The sequence below is a fragment of the Mytilus trossulus genome, chromosome 13, assembly GCF_036588685.1.
Source record: "Mytilus trossulus isolate FHL-02 chromosome 13, PNRI_Mtr1.1.1.hap1, whole genome shotgun sequence".
Lineage (NCBI taxonomy): Eukaryota > Metazoa > Mollusca > Bivalvia > Mytilida > Mytilidae > Mytilus > Mytilus trossulus.
This window is the reverse complement of record NC_086385.1, coordinates 20,679,627-20,696,875: the sequence shown is the minus strand read 5'-3', so window position 1 is coordinate 20,696,875 and position 17,249 is coordinate 20,679,627. Positions and strand designations below refer to the sequence as shown.

General features: G+C 31.0%; 1 protein-coding gene across 1 annotated transcript in view; it reads right to left on the bottom strand.

The window, feature by feature from the left end:
• LOC134694890 (uncharacterized) overlaps positions 1–17,249 on the bottom strand; it is a 323,806-nt gene that overhangs the window by 173,670 nt on the left and 132,887 nt on the right. The window contains exons 18-20 of the mRNA XM_063555996.1: positions 17,017–17,082; positions 14,455–14,598; positions 12,963–13,106 (exon numbers count right to left, since the gene is read on the bottom strand). Coding sequence (XP_063412066.1) covers positions 12,963–13,106; positions 14,455–14,598; positions 17,017–17,082 — 354 coding nt within the window. The remainder of the gene's footprint in view (positions 1–12,962; positions 13,107–14,454; positions 14,599–17,016; positions 17,083–17,249) is intronic.

The following is a 17,249-nucleotide window of genomic DNA, read 5'->3' as shown; positions in this document are numbered from 1 at the left end:
TTAAAAAGGTGAAAATGAAAAATCGTCACAATCACGTTGTTTGAACTATTAAATAGAACATAGTGCGCATGTCAAAAGTGTTAAATTTAATTATGCATCCTAATTTCTTCAAAAATGCTTAAATTGTAATCGATACCTTTATTTCTCGTTTACTTTCAAATATTTTCTGGATGAAAAATGTAGAAAGCTTGCACTCAATCATGCTTTGCAAACTAAACAGAATTTGCGTATTCATTTCTTGTCCATGTTTTATCATTGTCAAGATAACATCTAGTACTAGGAAATTTTCTTTTAAAAGATAGTAAAGTTTTTGACAAAGTTATTGTGCACAAATAATAATAAGGCAGATATTAGTACGCTGAGGTTGCACACTTCAAATGATGCATTCCCAACTACACAGTTTACGTCAGAACTTGGAATTTGTATCAAAGAAAGTTGATTTAGGGATTTTAAATGTTATTCATTAGGATGGCAAACTGGTTACCATAGTTGCCTTCGGTAGCAATACACAGTTACAACTTTAGTTTCGCATTATGGCCCCTGTGAATTTTTTAAATATGAAAGTTTTTGTGCAATAAAATTGATTTTTAGATAATTGAAGAATAATAGAGCCTTCTTAGTGGGTTTATATGAACATTTAGATTGATTTTAACATGTTTTATAGGCCATTTGTATGATTGACAGTCCGTATTTTCCTATCCATACCGTTCATAAGTCCTTAAATTATTGAAGTGTTTATCAACAAAGATTTTGCGCTCGATCTTTTCAATTCAATTTTATGGAAAAAGGAGCAGGAAAGCATATGATTTTTTTGGACCACTTGATAGATATAAACCTATGGATTCAGGAAGGGTATCACTGTAATTCATTGAAATTTTCCTTTAGACCAAATTTTGGAGACTTTTGTGACATGTTCACCCCCCTTTTTTGCTATATTTTATATCTAAGAAATGCAGATTGTTGCCATGGTTACACCCAAAATGGATTATATTTCACCCTAATGAGCATTAGAAATCAAATCTATGGAAGATTTTCTTTCTACAAGTATATACATGCATAACACACATATAAAGCCTTCTTTGTTAGACAGGAGGGGAAAGAGGGTGATTAAAAATTATGAGTGTCAATTTTAAGTTTTTTTCCTAACTGTGTATTGCTACCTTATGGCATTTGACAAAGCTAATAATTGCCTTTTTTAAGACAAACATACCACAAAAACTATTGATATTTATGTTATAGATACAATTATAAGGGAGAAACAACCTTTAGTATGACAATATATGTTAGTTTTGTTGTTTATTGTCCTTAGCAACCAATATAGACATTTTCACACAAAGACTTGGTTCCGTTATAAATTGATACTTTATTGACTAACCCTTGGAAAAGAAGATTGCGCGTTATGTAGAAACCTTAGAAGGGAACGCTTTATATTTTGTCATTCGACTAAATCAAATTTATTATTTTAGCAAGTATAAAGTCACAATTTAGCATGAATTAGGCCTATTTTTTTCCCGCTGTTATAAATAAATTCAGGATTAACTCAATTTTAACCAAGGCTTTGGTATGGTAATACACAACAAAATTGACATTCTAGAGCTTTAAAATAGCATTAACTTATAAAAGCTGTCTACTGTTAAGGTTAATTTAAGTTTTTAAATAAGAAAAGACATGGTTAGAAGGTATAGTTTAAGAAAATTGACTGAAAAAGGTGAAAATGCACTCTGACATGGCATGTTTCATAAAATCACTTTTTTGTTGCATTTCAGTGTCAACTGCTAACCTTCATAAAATATTTATTTCTGAACCGATTTTCAAAACTAGCAGGCGAAAATGCTCGTTTTAACTAGTAGAAAACAGAAATCCATTTAAAGTGGAATTGGGAAAAAAAATGTTTATCCTTAAGGTAGCAATACACAGTTACAACTTTAGTTTCGCATTATGGCCCCTGTGAATTTTTTTAAATATGAAAGTTTTTGTGCAATAAAATTGATTTTTAGATAATTGAAGAATAATAGAGCCTTCTTAGTGGGTTTATATGAACATTTAGATTGATTTTAACATGTTTTATAGGCCATTTGTATGATTGACAGTCCGTATTTTCCTATCCGTACCGTTCATACGTCCTTAAATTATTGAAGTGTTTATCAACAAAGATTTTGCGCTCGATCTTTTCAATTCAATTTTATGGAAAAAGGAGCAGGAAAGCATATGATTTTTTTGGACCACTTGATAGATATAAACCTATGGATTCAGGAAGGGTATCACTGTAATTCATTGAAATTTTCCTTTAGACCAAATTTTGGAGACTTTTGTGACATGTTCACCCCCGTTTTTTGCTATATTTTATATCTAAGAAATGCAGATTGTTGCCATGGTTACACCCAAAATGGATTATATTTCACCCTAATGAGCATTAGAAATCAAATCTATGGAAGATTTTCTTTCTACAAGTATATACATGCATAACACACATATAAAGCCTTCTTTGTTAGACAGGAGGGGAAAGAGGGTGATTAAAAATTATGAGTGTCAATTTTAAGTTTTTTTCCTAACTGTGTATTGCTACCTTATGGCATTTGACAAAGCTAATAATTGCCTTTTTTAAGACAAACATACCACAAAAACTATTGATATTTATGTTATAGATACAATTATAAGGGAGAAACAACCTTTAGTATGACAATATATGTTAGTTTTGTTGTTTATTGTCCTTAGCAACCAATATAGACATTTTCACACAAAGACTTGGTTCCGTTATAAATTGATACTTTATTGACTAACCCTTGGAAAAGAAGATTGCGCGTTATGTAGAAACCTTAGAAGGGAACGCTTTATATTTTGTCATTCGACTAAATCAAATTTATTATTTTAGCAAGTATAAAAGCACAATTTAGCATGAATTAGGCCTATTTTTTTCCCGCTGTTATAAATAAATTCAGGATTAACTCAATTTTAACCAAGGCTTTGGTATGGTAATACACAACAAAATTGACATTCTAGAGCTTTAAAATAGCATTAACTTATAAAAGCTGTCTACTGTTAAGGTTAATTTAAGTTTTTAAATAAGAAAAGACATGGTTAGAAGGTATAGTTTTAGAAAATTGACTGAAAAAGGTGAAAATGCACTCTGACATGGCATGTTTCATAAAATCACTTTTTTGTTGCATTTCAGTGTCAACTGCTAACCTTCATAAAATATTTATTTCTGAACCGATTTTCAAAACTAGCAGGCGAAAATGCTCGTTTTAACTAGTAGAAAACAGAAATCCATTTAAAGTGGAATTGGGAAAAAAAATGTTTATCCTTAAGGTAGCAATACACAGTTACAACTTTAGTTTCGCATTATGGCCCCTGTGAATTTTTTTAAATATGAAAGATTTTGTGCAATAAAATTGATTTTTAGATAATTGAAGAATAATAGAGCCTTCTTAGTGGGTTTATATGAACATTTAGATTGATTTTAACATGTTTTATAGGCCATTTGTATGATTGACAGTCCGTATTTTTCCTATCCGTACCGTTCATAGGTCCTTAAATTATTGAAGTGTTTATCAACAAAGATTTTGCGCTCGATCTTTTCAATTCAATTTTATGGAAAAAGGAGCAGGAAAGCATATGATTGTTTTGGACCACTTGATAGATATAAACCTATGGATTCAGGAAAGGTATCACTGTAATTCATTGAAATTTTCTTTTAGACCAAATTTTTGAGACTTTTGTGACATGTTCACCCCCCTTTTTTGCTATATTTTGTATCTAAGAAATGCAGATTGTTGCCATGGTTACACCCAAAATGGATTATATATCACCCTAATGAGCATTAGAAATCAAATCTATGGAAGATTTTCTTTCTACAAGTATATACATGCATAACACAAATATAAAGTCTTCTTTGTTAGACAGGAGGGGAAAGAGGGTGATTAAAAATTATGAGTGTCAATTTTAATTTTTTTTCCTAACTGTGTATTGCTACCTTATGGCATTTGACAAAGCTAATAATTGCCTTTTTTAAGACAAACATACCACAAAAACTATTGATATTTATGTTATAGATACAATTATAAGGGAGAAACAACCTTTAGTATGACAATATATGTTAGTTTTGTTGTTTATTGTCCTTAGCAACCAATATAGACATTTTCACACAAAGACTTGGTTCCGTTATAAGTTGATACTTTATTGGCTAACCCTTGGAAAAGAAGATTGCGCGTTATGTAGAAACCTTAGAAGGGAACGCTTTATATTTTTTCATTCGACTAAATCAAATTTATTATTTTAGCAAGTATAAAGTCACAATAAAGCACGAATTAGGCCTAATTTTTTCCCCGCTGTTATAAATAAATTCAGTATTAACTCAATTTTAACCAAGGCTTTGGTATGGTAATACACAACAAAATTGACATTCTAGAGCTTTAAAATAGCATTAACTTATAAAAGCTGTCTACTGTTAAGGTTAATTTAAGTTTTTAAATAAGAAAAGACATGGTTAGAAGGTATAGTTTTAGAAAATTGACTGAAAAAGGTGAAAATGCACTCTGACATGGCATGTTTCATAAAATCACTTTTTTGTTGCATTTCAGTGTCAACTGCTAACCTTCATAAAATATTTATTTCTGAACCGATTTTCAAAACTAGCAGGCGAAAATGCTCGTTTTAACTAGTAGAAAACAGAAATCCATTTAAAGTGGAATAGGGAAAAAAAATGTTTATCCTTAAGGTAGCAATACACAGTTACAACTTTAGTTTCGCATTATGGCCCCTGTGAATTTTTTTAAATATGAAAGTTTTTGTGCAATAAAATTGATTTTTAGATAATTGAAGAATAATAGAGCCTTCTTAGTGGGTTTATATGAACATTTATATTGATTTTAACATGTTTTATAGGCCATTTGTATGATTGACAGTCCGTATTTTTCCTATCCGTACCGTTCATAGGTCCTTAAATTATTGAAGTGTTTATCAACAAAGATTTTGCGCTCGATCTTTTCAATTCAATTTTATGGAAAAAGGAGCAGGAAAGCAAATGATTTTTTTGGACCACTTGATAGATATAAACCTATGAATTCAGGAAAGGTATCACTGTAATTCATTGAAATTTTCTTTTAGACCAAATTTTGGAGACTTTTGTGACATGTTCACCCCCCTTTTTTGCTATATTTTGTATCTAAGAAATGCAGATTGTTGCCATGGTTACACCCAAAATGGATTATATATCACCCTAATGAGCATTAGAAATCAAATCTATGGAAGATTTTCGTTCTACAAGTATATACATGCATAACACAAATATAAAGTCTTCTTTGTTAGACAGGAGGGGAAAGAGGGTGATCAAAAATTATGAGTGTCAATTTTAATTTTTTTTCCTAACTGTGTATTGCTACCTTATGGCATTTGACAAAGCTAATAATTGCCTTTTTTAAGACAAACATACCACAAAAACTATTGATATTTATGTTATAGATACAATTATAAGGGAGAAACAACCTTTAGTATGACAATATATGTTAGTTTTGTTGTTTATTGTCCTTAGCAACCAATATAGACATTTTCACACAAAGACTTGGTTCCGTTATAAGTTGATACTTTATTGGGTAACCCTTGGAAAAGAAGATTGCGCGTTATGTAGAAACCTTAGAAGGGAACGCTTTATATTTTTTCATTCGACTAAATCAAATTTATTATTTTAGTAAGTATAAAGTCACAATTTAGCACGAATTAGGCCTAATTTTTTCCCCGCTGTTATAAATAAATTCAGTATTTACTCAATTTTAACCAAGGCTTTGGTATGGTAATACACAACAAAATTGACATTCTAGAGCTTTAAAATAGCATTAACTTATAAAAGCTGTCTACTGTTAAGGTTAATTTAAGTTTTTAAATAAAAAAAGACATGGTTAGAAGGTATAGTTTTAGAAAATTGACTGAAAAAGGTGAAAATGCACTCTGACATGGCACGTTTCATAAAATCACTTTTTTGTTGCATTTCAGTGTCAACTGCTAACCTTCATAAAATATTTTTCTTAACCGATTTTCAAAACTAGCAGGCGAAAATGCTCGTTTTAACTAATAGGAAACAGAAATCCATTTAAAGTGGAATTGGGAAAAAAAATGTGTATCCTTAAGGTAGCAATACACAGTTACAACTTTAGTTTCGCATTATGGCCCCTGTGAATTTTTTTAAATATGAAAGTTTTGATGCAATAAAATTGATTTTTAGATAATTGAAGAATAATAGAGCCTTCTTAGTGGGTTTATATGAACATTTAGATTGATTTTAACATGTTTTATAGGCCATTTGTATGATTGACAGTCCGTATTTTCCTATCCGTACCGTTCATAGGTCCTTAAAATATTGAAGTGTTTATCAACACAGATTTTGCGCTCGATCTTTTCAATTCAATTTTATGGAAAAAGGAGCAGGAAAGCATATGATTTTTTTGGACCACTTGATAGATATAAACCTATGGATTCAGGAAAGGTATCACTGTAATTCATTGAAATTTTCCTTTAGACCAAATTTTGGAGACTTTTGTGACATGTTCACCCCCCTTTTTTGCTATATTTTGTATCTAAGAAATGCAGATTGTTGCCATGGTTACACCCAAAATGGGTTATATTTCACCCTAATGAGCATTAGAAATCAAATCTATGGAAGATTTTCTTTCTACAAGTATATACATGCATAACACACATATAAAGCCTTCTTTGTTAGACAGGAGGGGAAAGAGGGTGATTAAAAATTATGAGTGTCAATTTTAAGTTTTTTTCCTAACTGTGTATTGCTACCTTATGGCATTTGACAAAGCTAATAATTGCCTTTTTTAAGACAAACATACCACAAAAACTATTGATATTTATGTTATAGATACAATTCTAAGGGAGAAACAACCTTTAGTATGACAATATATGTTAGTTTTGTTGTTTATTGTCCTTAGCAACCAATATAGACATTTTCACACAAAGACTTGGTTCCGTTATAAATTGATACTTTATTGGCTAACCCTTGGAAAAGAAGATTGCGCGTTATGTAGAAACCTTAGAAGGGAACGCTTTATATTTTTTCATTCGACTAAATCAAATTTATTTTTTTAGCAAGTATAAAGTCACAATTTAGCATGAATTAGGCCTAATTTTTTCCCCGCTGTTATAAATAATTTCAGTATTAACTCAATTTTAACCAAGGCTTTGTTATGGTAATACACAACAAAATTGACATTCTAGAGCTTTAAAATAGCATTAACTTATAAAAGCTGTCTACTGTTAAGGTTAATTTAAGTTTTTAAATAAGAAAAGACATGGTTAGAAGGTATAGTTTTAGAAAATTGACTGAAAAAGGTGAAAATGCACTCTGACATGGCATGTTTCATAAAATCATTTTTTTGTTGCATTTCAGTGTAAACTGCTAACCTTCATAAAATATTTATTTCTGAACCGATTTTCAAAACTAGCAGGCGAAAATGCTCGTTTTAACTAAAAGGAAACAGAAATCCATTTAAAGTGGAATTGGGAAAAAAATGTTTATCCTTAAGGTAGCAATACACAGTTACAACTTTAGTTTCGCATTATGGCCCCTGTGAATTTTTTTAAATATGAAAGTTTTTGTGCAATAAAATTGATTTTTAGATAATTGAAGAATAATAGAGCCTTCTTAGTGGGTTTATATGAACATTTAGATTGATTTTAACATGTTTTATAGGCCATTTGTATGATTGACAGTCCGTATTTTCCTATCCGTACCGTTCATAGGTCCTTAAATTATTGAAGTGTTTATCAACAAAGATTTTGCGCTCGATCTTTTCAATTCAATTTTATGGAAAAAGGAGCAGGAAAGCATATGATTTTTTTGGACCACTTGATAGATATAAACCTATGGATTCAGGAAAGGTATCACTGTAATTCATTGAAATTTTCCTTAAGACCAAATTTTGGAGACTTTTGTGACATGTTCACCCCCCTTTTTTGCTATATTTTGTATCTAAGAAATGCAGATTGTTGCCATGGTTACACCCAAAATGGATTATATATCACCCTAATGAGCATTAGAAATCAAATCTATGGAAGATTTTCTTTCTACAAGTATATACATGCATAACACAATTATAAAGTATTCTTTGTTAGACAGGAGGGGAAAGAGGGTGATTAAAAATTATGAGTGTCAATTTTAATTTTTTTTCCTAACTGTGTATTGCTACCTTATGGCATTTGACAAAGCTAATAATTGCCTTTTTTAAGACAAACATACCACAAAAACTATTGATATTTATGTTATAGATACAATTATAAGGGAGAAACAACCTTTAGTATGACAATATATGTTAGTTTTGTTGTTTATTGTCCTTAGCAACCAATATAGACATTTTCACACAAAGACTTGGTTCCGTTATAAATTGATACTTTATTGGCTAACCCTTGGAAAAGAAGATTGCGCGTTATGTAGAAACCTTAGAAGGGAACGCTTTATATTTTTTCATTCGACTAAATCAAATTTATTATTTTAGCAAGTATAAAGTCACAATTTAGCACGAATTAGGCCTAATTTTTTCCCCGCTGTTATAAATAAATTCAGTATTAACTCAATTTTAACCAAGGCTTTGGTATGGTAATACACAACAAAATTGACATTCTAGAGCTTTAAAATAGCATTAACTTATAAAAGCTGTCTACTGTTAAGGTTAATTTAAGTTTTTAGATAAGAAAAGACATGGTTAGAAGGTATAGGTTTAGAACATTGACTGAAAAAGGTGAAAATGCACTCTGACATGGCATGTTTCATAAAATCACCTTTTTGTTGCATTTCAGTGTCAACTGCTAACCTTCATAAAATATTTATTTCTGAACCGATTTTCAAAACTAGCAGGCGAAAATGCTCGTTTTAACTAGTAGAAAACAGAAATCCATTTAAAGTGGAATTGGGAAAAAAAATGTTTATCCTTAAGGTAGCAATACACAGTTACAACTTTAGTTTCACATTATAGCCCCTGTGAATTTTTTAAATATGAAAGTTTTTGTGGAATAAAATTGATTTTTAGATAATTGAAGAATAATAGAGCCTTCTTAGTGGGTTTATATGAACATTTAGATTGATTTTAACATGTTTTATAGGCCATTTATATGATTGACAGTCCGTATTTTCCTATCCGTACCGTTCATAGGTCCTTAAATTATTGAAGTGTTTATCAACAAAGATTTTGCGCTCGATCTTTTCAATTCAATTTTATGGAAAAAGGAGCAGGAAAGCATATGATTTTTTTTGGACCACTTGATAGATATAAACCTATGGATTCAGGAAAGGTATCACTGTAATTCATTGAAATTTTCCTTTAGACCAAATTTTGGAGACTTTTGTGACATGTTCACCCCCCTTTTTTGCTATATTTTGTATCTAAAAAATGCAGATTGTTGCCATGGTTACACCCAAAATGGGTTATATTTCACACTAATGAGCATTAGAAATCAAATCTATGGAAGATTTTCTTTCTACAAGTATATACATGCATAACACACATATAAAGCCTTCTTTGTTAGACAGGAGGGGAAAGAGGGTGATTAAAAATTATGAGTGTCAATTTTAAGTTTTTTTCCTAACTGTGTATTGCTACCTTTTGTTACTTATTCTTATGGGACTAAAATCGGGATAAGATATAAAATGTACGACTGGCTAAAAATAATTTTGAAAGTCCTGCTTGATAAACATGATACTGGTACGATTAAATATTTCAGACATGAAGGGTTCCTACTCCCTGTAGTCGTTGAATGCAATTGCCATTATGTTATATTCTTTGTTAATCAAGTCTGGTTAAGAAATGAAACCTTATTTATATATGTTTATTTTGCCAAAAGATATAGGAAAATGTGGTATGAGTGCGAATGAGACAACTCTCCGTCCAAATAACCAACATGGAGCCTTGACTCACACCGTTCAGCAAGCTATAAAGGGCCCCAAAATTTACTAGGGTAAAACAATTCAAACGGGAAACCCAACGGTCTAATTTAATAATAAAAACGAGAAAGGAGAAACACGTATGAACTACATAAACAGACGACAACCACTGTACATTAGATTCCTAACTAAGGACAGGTGCAAACATTTGCAGCGGGATTACACATTTTCATTTTAATGGTGCCATTTTGATGGTGCCAAACCTTCTCCCTTTTCTGAAACAATATTATAACATCACAACATAGAAAAACACACTATAAATTAAAGAACCTTAGTGAGCGCGCTCACATACCCCACGTCCCGACATTGTCATTGGAGAAATAAAATATGTGCAAGAAAATAAAATTGAATCATAATTTCATGAAATAATGTGGTTTGGTTTCGGAGGAGTTGCGATGACAAACTGTTGCAGAAGTACATTGAAGCAAATAAGTTCAAAGGGGCGTTACTCCTAAAAAAAAATGAATCGTAATTTCCTGTCGATATGCACATCTACATATTATGTCCTTATTACCTGAAAAGGTTTCATGAAATTCTGTTGTGTGGTTTGAGAGGAGTTGCGATGAAAAAAGTTTGCAGAAGTATATTGGGCAAATAAGTTCACAGAGCGCAACTTCTGGAAAAAAAATTGAATCGTAATTTCCTGTCGATATGCACATTAACGTAGTATGTCCTTATTATCTGGAAAGGTTTCGTGAATTCTCTTGTGTGGTTTATGAGGAGTTGCGATGAAAAGAAACAGGACTGACGGACTGATAAACTGATAGACGGACAGACGGGCAGTATGACAGACGGACGGAAAGGCAGACGGACAAACATTATACCGCACGAAACTCATTGCATGGGGTATAAATATCAATTGGAAGGCTTAAATCAATCAAAAAACGTAAGTATAATACTCCTCAGTAGTATTTTATTTGAACACAAATAAATGTTGAAGAAATTTTGTCAGTTCAAAATTCAATTTCTTCGCTTGTTGTTACGTCACAGTACCCACATTGCACAGAGTAATTAAATTGAACCTATTTAGAAAAAAAAACAGCAAACGTTTTTATTAGGTACTAAACAATTTATATTTTTTTATTTGACATTATGCACGTCTTTTAAATTGGTAAAGATATTCAAATATTCACATAATGTTCACAGTGCTCTATCAACATTTGTTGTAGTCCCTGGGAAAAGTACGGAATCTTTTAGAAATGAGCAAATAAAATATAATACAAGCATTAATCTCTTAAGAAATGTAAAGAAATATTACAAAACATCTATTATTTAAATTTTAAGGATGTGAATTTAAGAATGGATGCAATGTGAGTAATTCTCATAACAGAATCATGGACAGTTTGGTGGTGGGTAATTCCAGGTCATACTTTTATACAGTATTCTTCTTTTTCTGACCCCTTAAACTGTCCCACCATTTTTTTGGAAGCAGTAGAGGATGGAAACTTTATATTTTTTCTGTGTATGGGTCTGCATTATGGGTGTTGCAGAACCCAATGTCCATGATACCAGGGTGTCATCTTGGCATAATTAGGAGGGCTCAAATATGGGTGAGGTCAATTTTTTTTTTACATTTCTTAAATTTTGTTCTGTATGTAGAGTAGATGGAATTTTGATTACTATTATGAATATTTAGAGACACATGTCTGCTTCAATATGGAACTTATTTTATTTCAGTAGGGGGTCTCCTTGGCATAATTTTAGGGGGGGGGGGGGGATTTTCATAGAACATTCCAGAACATCAATGTTAAATTTATTCTAAAGACAGTAAATGGTATATGATGGCATATAAGTATGCAGAGAAAAAATTGCAGCGGGTGTTTGGCTTTAGAATATTCAAAATGGCCGCCGTTGCCATGGAAACAGCCAAAAATTTCAAAATGCTTCAAAATTGATGAAACTTAAAACAAATGTTGCCTACCTGATATAGACATTACTTTTGACTTTAAGATTTCCAAAATTGCCGCCGTCACCATGGAAACGGCAAAAATGTGAAAAAATCAAAATCCTTAAAATTTAATGAAACTTTACACACAGGTTATGTGGCATCATGGATACCGTAGAACAATGATTTGGGGTCCGTTTTTGGTGACTTTTTTGCTAGCATCCTAACACAGGATTACTTGTTTAGTTATGAATTTGATTTCAAAAACCCGGAATTACCCTTATCCGCTTCTGGAATCGGGTCCGATATTGTAACTGTCTTCAATTCCGGCATCCTTTGTTTTTCAATGTTGCTTTCGTCAGTCAGATACTATTTTACTCGAATTTACACATTGCTTGTCGGCGATTTTCGGTATTAAGCTAGCGGTTGAACAACATGAACATCGCTGTTATAAATAATAAAGATTAAAATAAGTTTATTTGGAAACTTTGGTAAAAAGGTTTGCAAAGACAATTTTTATTTTCAAATCGAAGGTCCGTCGGGCGTAGCTTGTAACAAAGACGAAAGTGTGATTGCAAAAGTGGAAGGTGGCGGACCTCGGACCACCGTTAACTTGATCCCCTGTATGGATTCAAAATTAAATTGGTGTAAGTACATTATAAGTAAGTAATGATACATCTACAAAATAAACAACGAATGGAAACTTTTGTCTGGATCATAATTAAACGTCAGCGAAATAACTGTCAAAATTGGTGCAATTGGATATACTCACGTTATCTGTGTTACAGTTGTTCATCAGGAGTCATATCATTAGCCTTATGAAGAATACTTATGTTGACAAACCAAACTATGTGCCTTTTTGGTTTTTCCCCATCTAAAAGGCTATGGTATTAACAAATTAAGTTTGTCTCGTCTCTAAGAGAGATTTTATTTTATTAAAAGGTTTAATAGGACTGAGTAGTTAATGAATTCATTTCTGATACAGATATTCTTAACTGTAAAAAAAAATAGGCCTTCTAAAGCCAATATCAATGAAATTTTCACATTCAACCCTGGACGCACTTTGAAATTATCCTTATCAAATGCATTCCGTGGATGCTTGAATTATAGGCCATTCTCTATGTAAATTAGACTTACAAATAATACAGATTTGTGAAGTGATCAAATGTTCCATTCTCTATGTAGGCTAAATCATTGTTTGCAATGCTGAATTCATACATCAGTGGACTATCTTCAAACATTTTTTTTGTCAACCAACCAATGTTGTTTCCCTGTAAAGTCCTGAAAAGTAAGGTATCCATATATATATATATATGTATGCAGTTTCCATCCAGATTTGATTTCTGTTTTAATTTTCTGTACAACTTTAGTCTTGGTTATATTTTTCTTAAATTTAGATAATGTACGGTAATTATTTTGGACCAAACCTTGCTCTTATTATCCCTACTTCATTGTTTTGAGCCTCTAAATGCCTGAATGTAACAAGAAGATTGCAAGAGATTGCTCACCTGTAATTTTTTGCTTAAATCTTTCATCAATGATTATTTTGCTGTTAAATATATAGTAATGAGTGGCTTAAAAATACCATTATATGTTCTTTGAATCTGTCACATTTTCTTCAAAAGCCAAAACAAATTAATTTTATCCCTATTTCCATTTTTGACACAGTTGCTATGCTTTTTGGTGCACAAGGAAATAAAATACAAAACTTATACTAGATACTCTAAAGAAAAAGATTTTGTTAAAAATTGTACACCTGGTGAGCTTAAAATATACATAACAATATATGATTAAAATGAAAGATAAAAACGCACAAAGATTAACAAGAGAACAACACTTTCAGCTGCCGTAATGGCTTCTTCAGAATATTATTGCAAACCAAATGACAGTTTTCCACAGAGTCGTCTGCTCTTGGCAAAGGTATTTTAACCTTTGTCTATTCTATAATCCTTTTGAATAAATACCAGAGTTATTGTTCAACACTATGTTATAAAAACTCACAACTCTCTCATATCATTACAGTTGTTTATGATGGAGATGCTACACTTTGTAATAATAAATCACAACTCTCTCATATCATTACAGTTGTTTATAATGGAGATGCTACACTTTGTAATAATAAATCAAAACTCTCTCATATCATTACAGTTGTTTATGATAGAGATGCTACACTTTGTAATAATAAATCAAAACTCTCTCATATCATTACAGTTGTTTATGATAGAGATGCTACACTTTGTAATAATAACTCACAACTCTCTCATATCATTACAGTTGTTTATAATGGAGATGCTACACTTTGTAATAATAACTCACAACTCTCTCATATCATTACAGTTGTTTATAATGGAGATGCTACTCTTTGTTATAATAAATCAAAACTCTCTCATATCATTACTGTTGTTTATAATGGAGATGCTACACTTTGTAATAATAAATCACAACTCTCTCATATCATTACAGTTGTTTATAATGCAGATGCTACACTATGTAATAATAACTCTAACACTCTAAGATCTTAACAAATATGTATTATGGAGATGCTGCACTATGTAATAATAACTCACAACTCTCTAAGATCTTTACGGTTATTTATAATGGAGATGCTTACTATGTAATAATAACTTACAACTCCCTCAAATCATTACAGTTGTCAAAAGCATCCTCTGGAATATAGTCTACATCATTGTTATGTAGATTCAAATATCTGAGGCTTGACAGATTGGTAAATGGGTTCTCATGAGTAAACCGGAATTCATTACTCTGTAAATTTCTGTGAAAAAAAATAAAGTGTTTACTGTTTAAACATTTTTTTTTAACTATTCATGCTGTTGCTGTTTATGTGTTGGTTTATTATCTCAAAATATTTTCAAGAATATATGTTTGTCTTGTTTAATCATAGAGACATGCAATAATAAAAAAAAATCTTTATCTGCTAACAAAAAACAATACTAAAGTAAAACTATGAACAAGATAGGATCCCAACTAATTGGCCTCATCATTAGGTTTATAAAATTAAAAAGATGTGGTATGATTGCCAATAAGACAGCTATCCACCAAAGTTCATATAAAATGGATGAAACCAATTATAGGCAGTGGTGCGGCCTTCAACAATAAGAAAATCCATACTTCATAGTCGGCTCTAAAAGGCCCTAATATGAAAATATGAAACGTCTTAATTGAGAAAATTACAACTTAACTCACCCAGTATATCAAAACAATTTACAAACTAGACATGAATGTATTTGTCACAAATAGTCAAAAGCCTGATATCTTAACAACAAGTGTAGAAACAACCTTCATGGATGGTAATCAGCATTCAGGGCCAATATTGGTTTCACACAAAAAAAAACCTTTAGTAACGATTATTTAAATTTCAAACTATCAGACAGGGGGTAATTGAAATATGTAATTGTAATTTACCGTAATTAATAACAATTTATCAAGTAATTGAATGTAATGTGTAATTTAACATTTTTTCAATTACAAGTAATTGAAAGTAATGAATTACATAGCCAAAATTGTGAGTAATTGACAATTACATTTCAATAACATCTCAATTACATTTAAATTTTGGATCTCATATATATAAACTCTGGCTTTTTGTTTTATCTAAATACACTTTTACTGACACAGAATTAATGTGACCACAGATGTCGAACCCTGAACACTTGGAACAAGTATGGAAACAACATTCAAGCTTGATAAAGCTTTGAATTTGGATTGTGATAAAAAAAAAAGTTGACACAGCGTAGGTTTCTGACATAGAATCAATGTCGTCCAAGAACTTAAAAATATTAAATTGAACATTTACCTTTTATGGTCCAATATCCAAAATCTAAATACATGGTTAGATTCAGCATATCAAAGAACACAAAGAATTCATAAAGTTAAATTTATACCTTTTAGACCTCAATGTGGACCAATTTGAAAACGGGGCCCAAATATCAAAAATCTAAATACATGGTTAGATTCAGCATATCGCAGAACCCAATATATATTCATTTTTTGTTGAAATCAAACAAAGATTAATTTGGACCCCGTCTTGGACCAACTTGAAAACTAGGCTTATAATAAAAAAAATATAAATAGATATAGGAAGATGTGGTGTGAGTGCCAATGAGACAACTCTCCATCCAAATAACAATTTAAAAATTAAACCATTATAGGTTAAAGTACGGCCTTCAACACGGAGCCTTGGCTCACACCGAACAACAAGCTATAAAGAGCCCCATGTTTAGATTCAGCATATCAAAAAACTCCAAGTATTCAATTTTTGTTAAAATCAAACTATGTTTAATTTTGAACCCTTTGTACCTTAATGTAGACTAATTTAAAAACGGATAAAAATTAACAATCTTAACACACGGTCAGATTCGACATATCAAAAAACCCAATCATACAATTTTTGATGAAATCAAACAAAGATTAATTTTGGCCCCTTTTTCCTAAACTGTTGGGATCAAAACTCATATAATCAATCCCAACCTTCCTTTTGTGGTCATAAACCTTGTGTTTAAATTTCATAGATTTCTATTTACTTATACTAAATTTTTTTTGCGAAAACCAAGACAAATGCCTATGTGGGCCCTTTTTGGCCCCTAATTACTAAACTGTTGGCACCAAAACAACCAAAATCAATCCTAACTTTCCTTTTGTGGTAATGAACCTATTGTTTCAATTTCATAGATTTCTTTTTACTTATACTAAAGTTATTGTGCAAAAACCAAGAAAAATGCTAAACTGTTGAGACCAAAACTCCCAAAATCAATCCCAACCTTCCTTTCGTGGTCATTAACATTGTGTTTAAATATCATATATTTCTATTTACTTATACTATACTTATTGCGGGAAAACCAAATGTTTTCTCTTTTTGTATCATTATCAATGAAATACATTAAAATATAAAATTTCTATAGGTAATAACAGCAAAATTCAATGTTTTCAAAATATTGAATAAGGCTTTTTATCATTTTGAGCATTTAACTAAACAAGGCACCTAAGTTTTGCTCATCTTTTATACCGACTGAATTTGAATATAGTCACTGAAGATCCTAATAAGTCTTCAGAATACCTGATTTATTTTGACTTAAACTGAGATAAGTTATGTCAACTCAGATTACTCGATGGCAGAAATAGGCCACCACAATATTTATGAACAGTTAATACAATAAAAATAAGTTACACTTACAGTTCTACTAGTGTTGAAGGAAATGCAGTATTTTCTATCACCAAAATCTTGTTATTATTTAGATTACTGTGAAATAATAAAAAAAGAACAAATATTATTAAAAACAAATTCCATTTACACACAAACGCACATCTATCCGATACCGATAAAGGCAACATCTTACAATACTGTCACACAACAAAATGACAACAATGTTACGATTAGTTACACTGTAAAGTTTAGAACTAATTAAA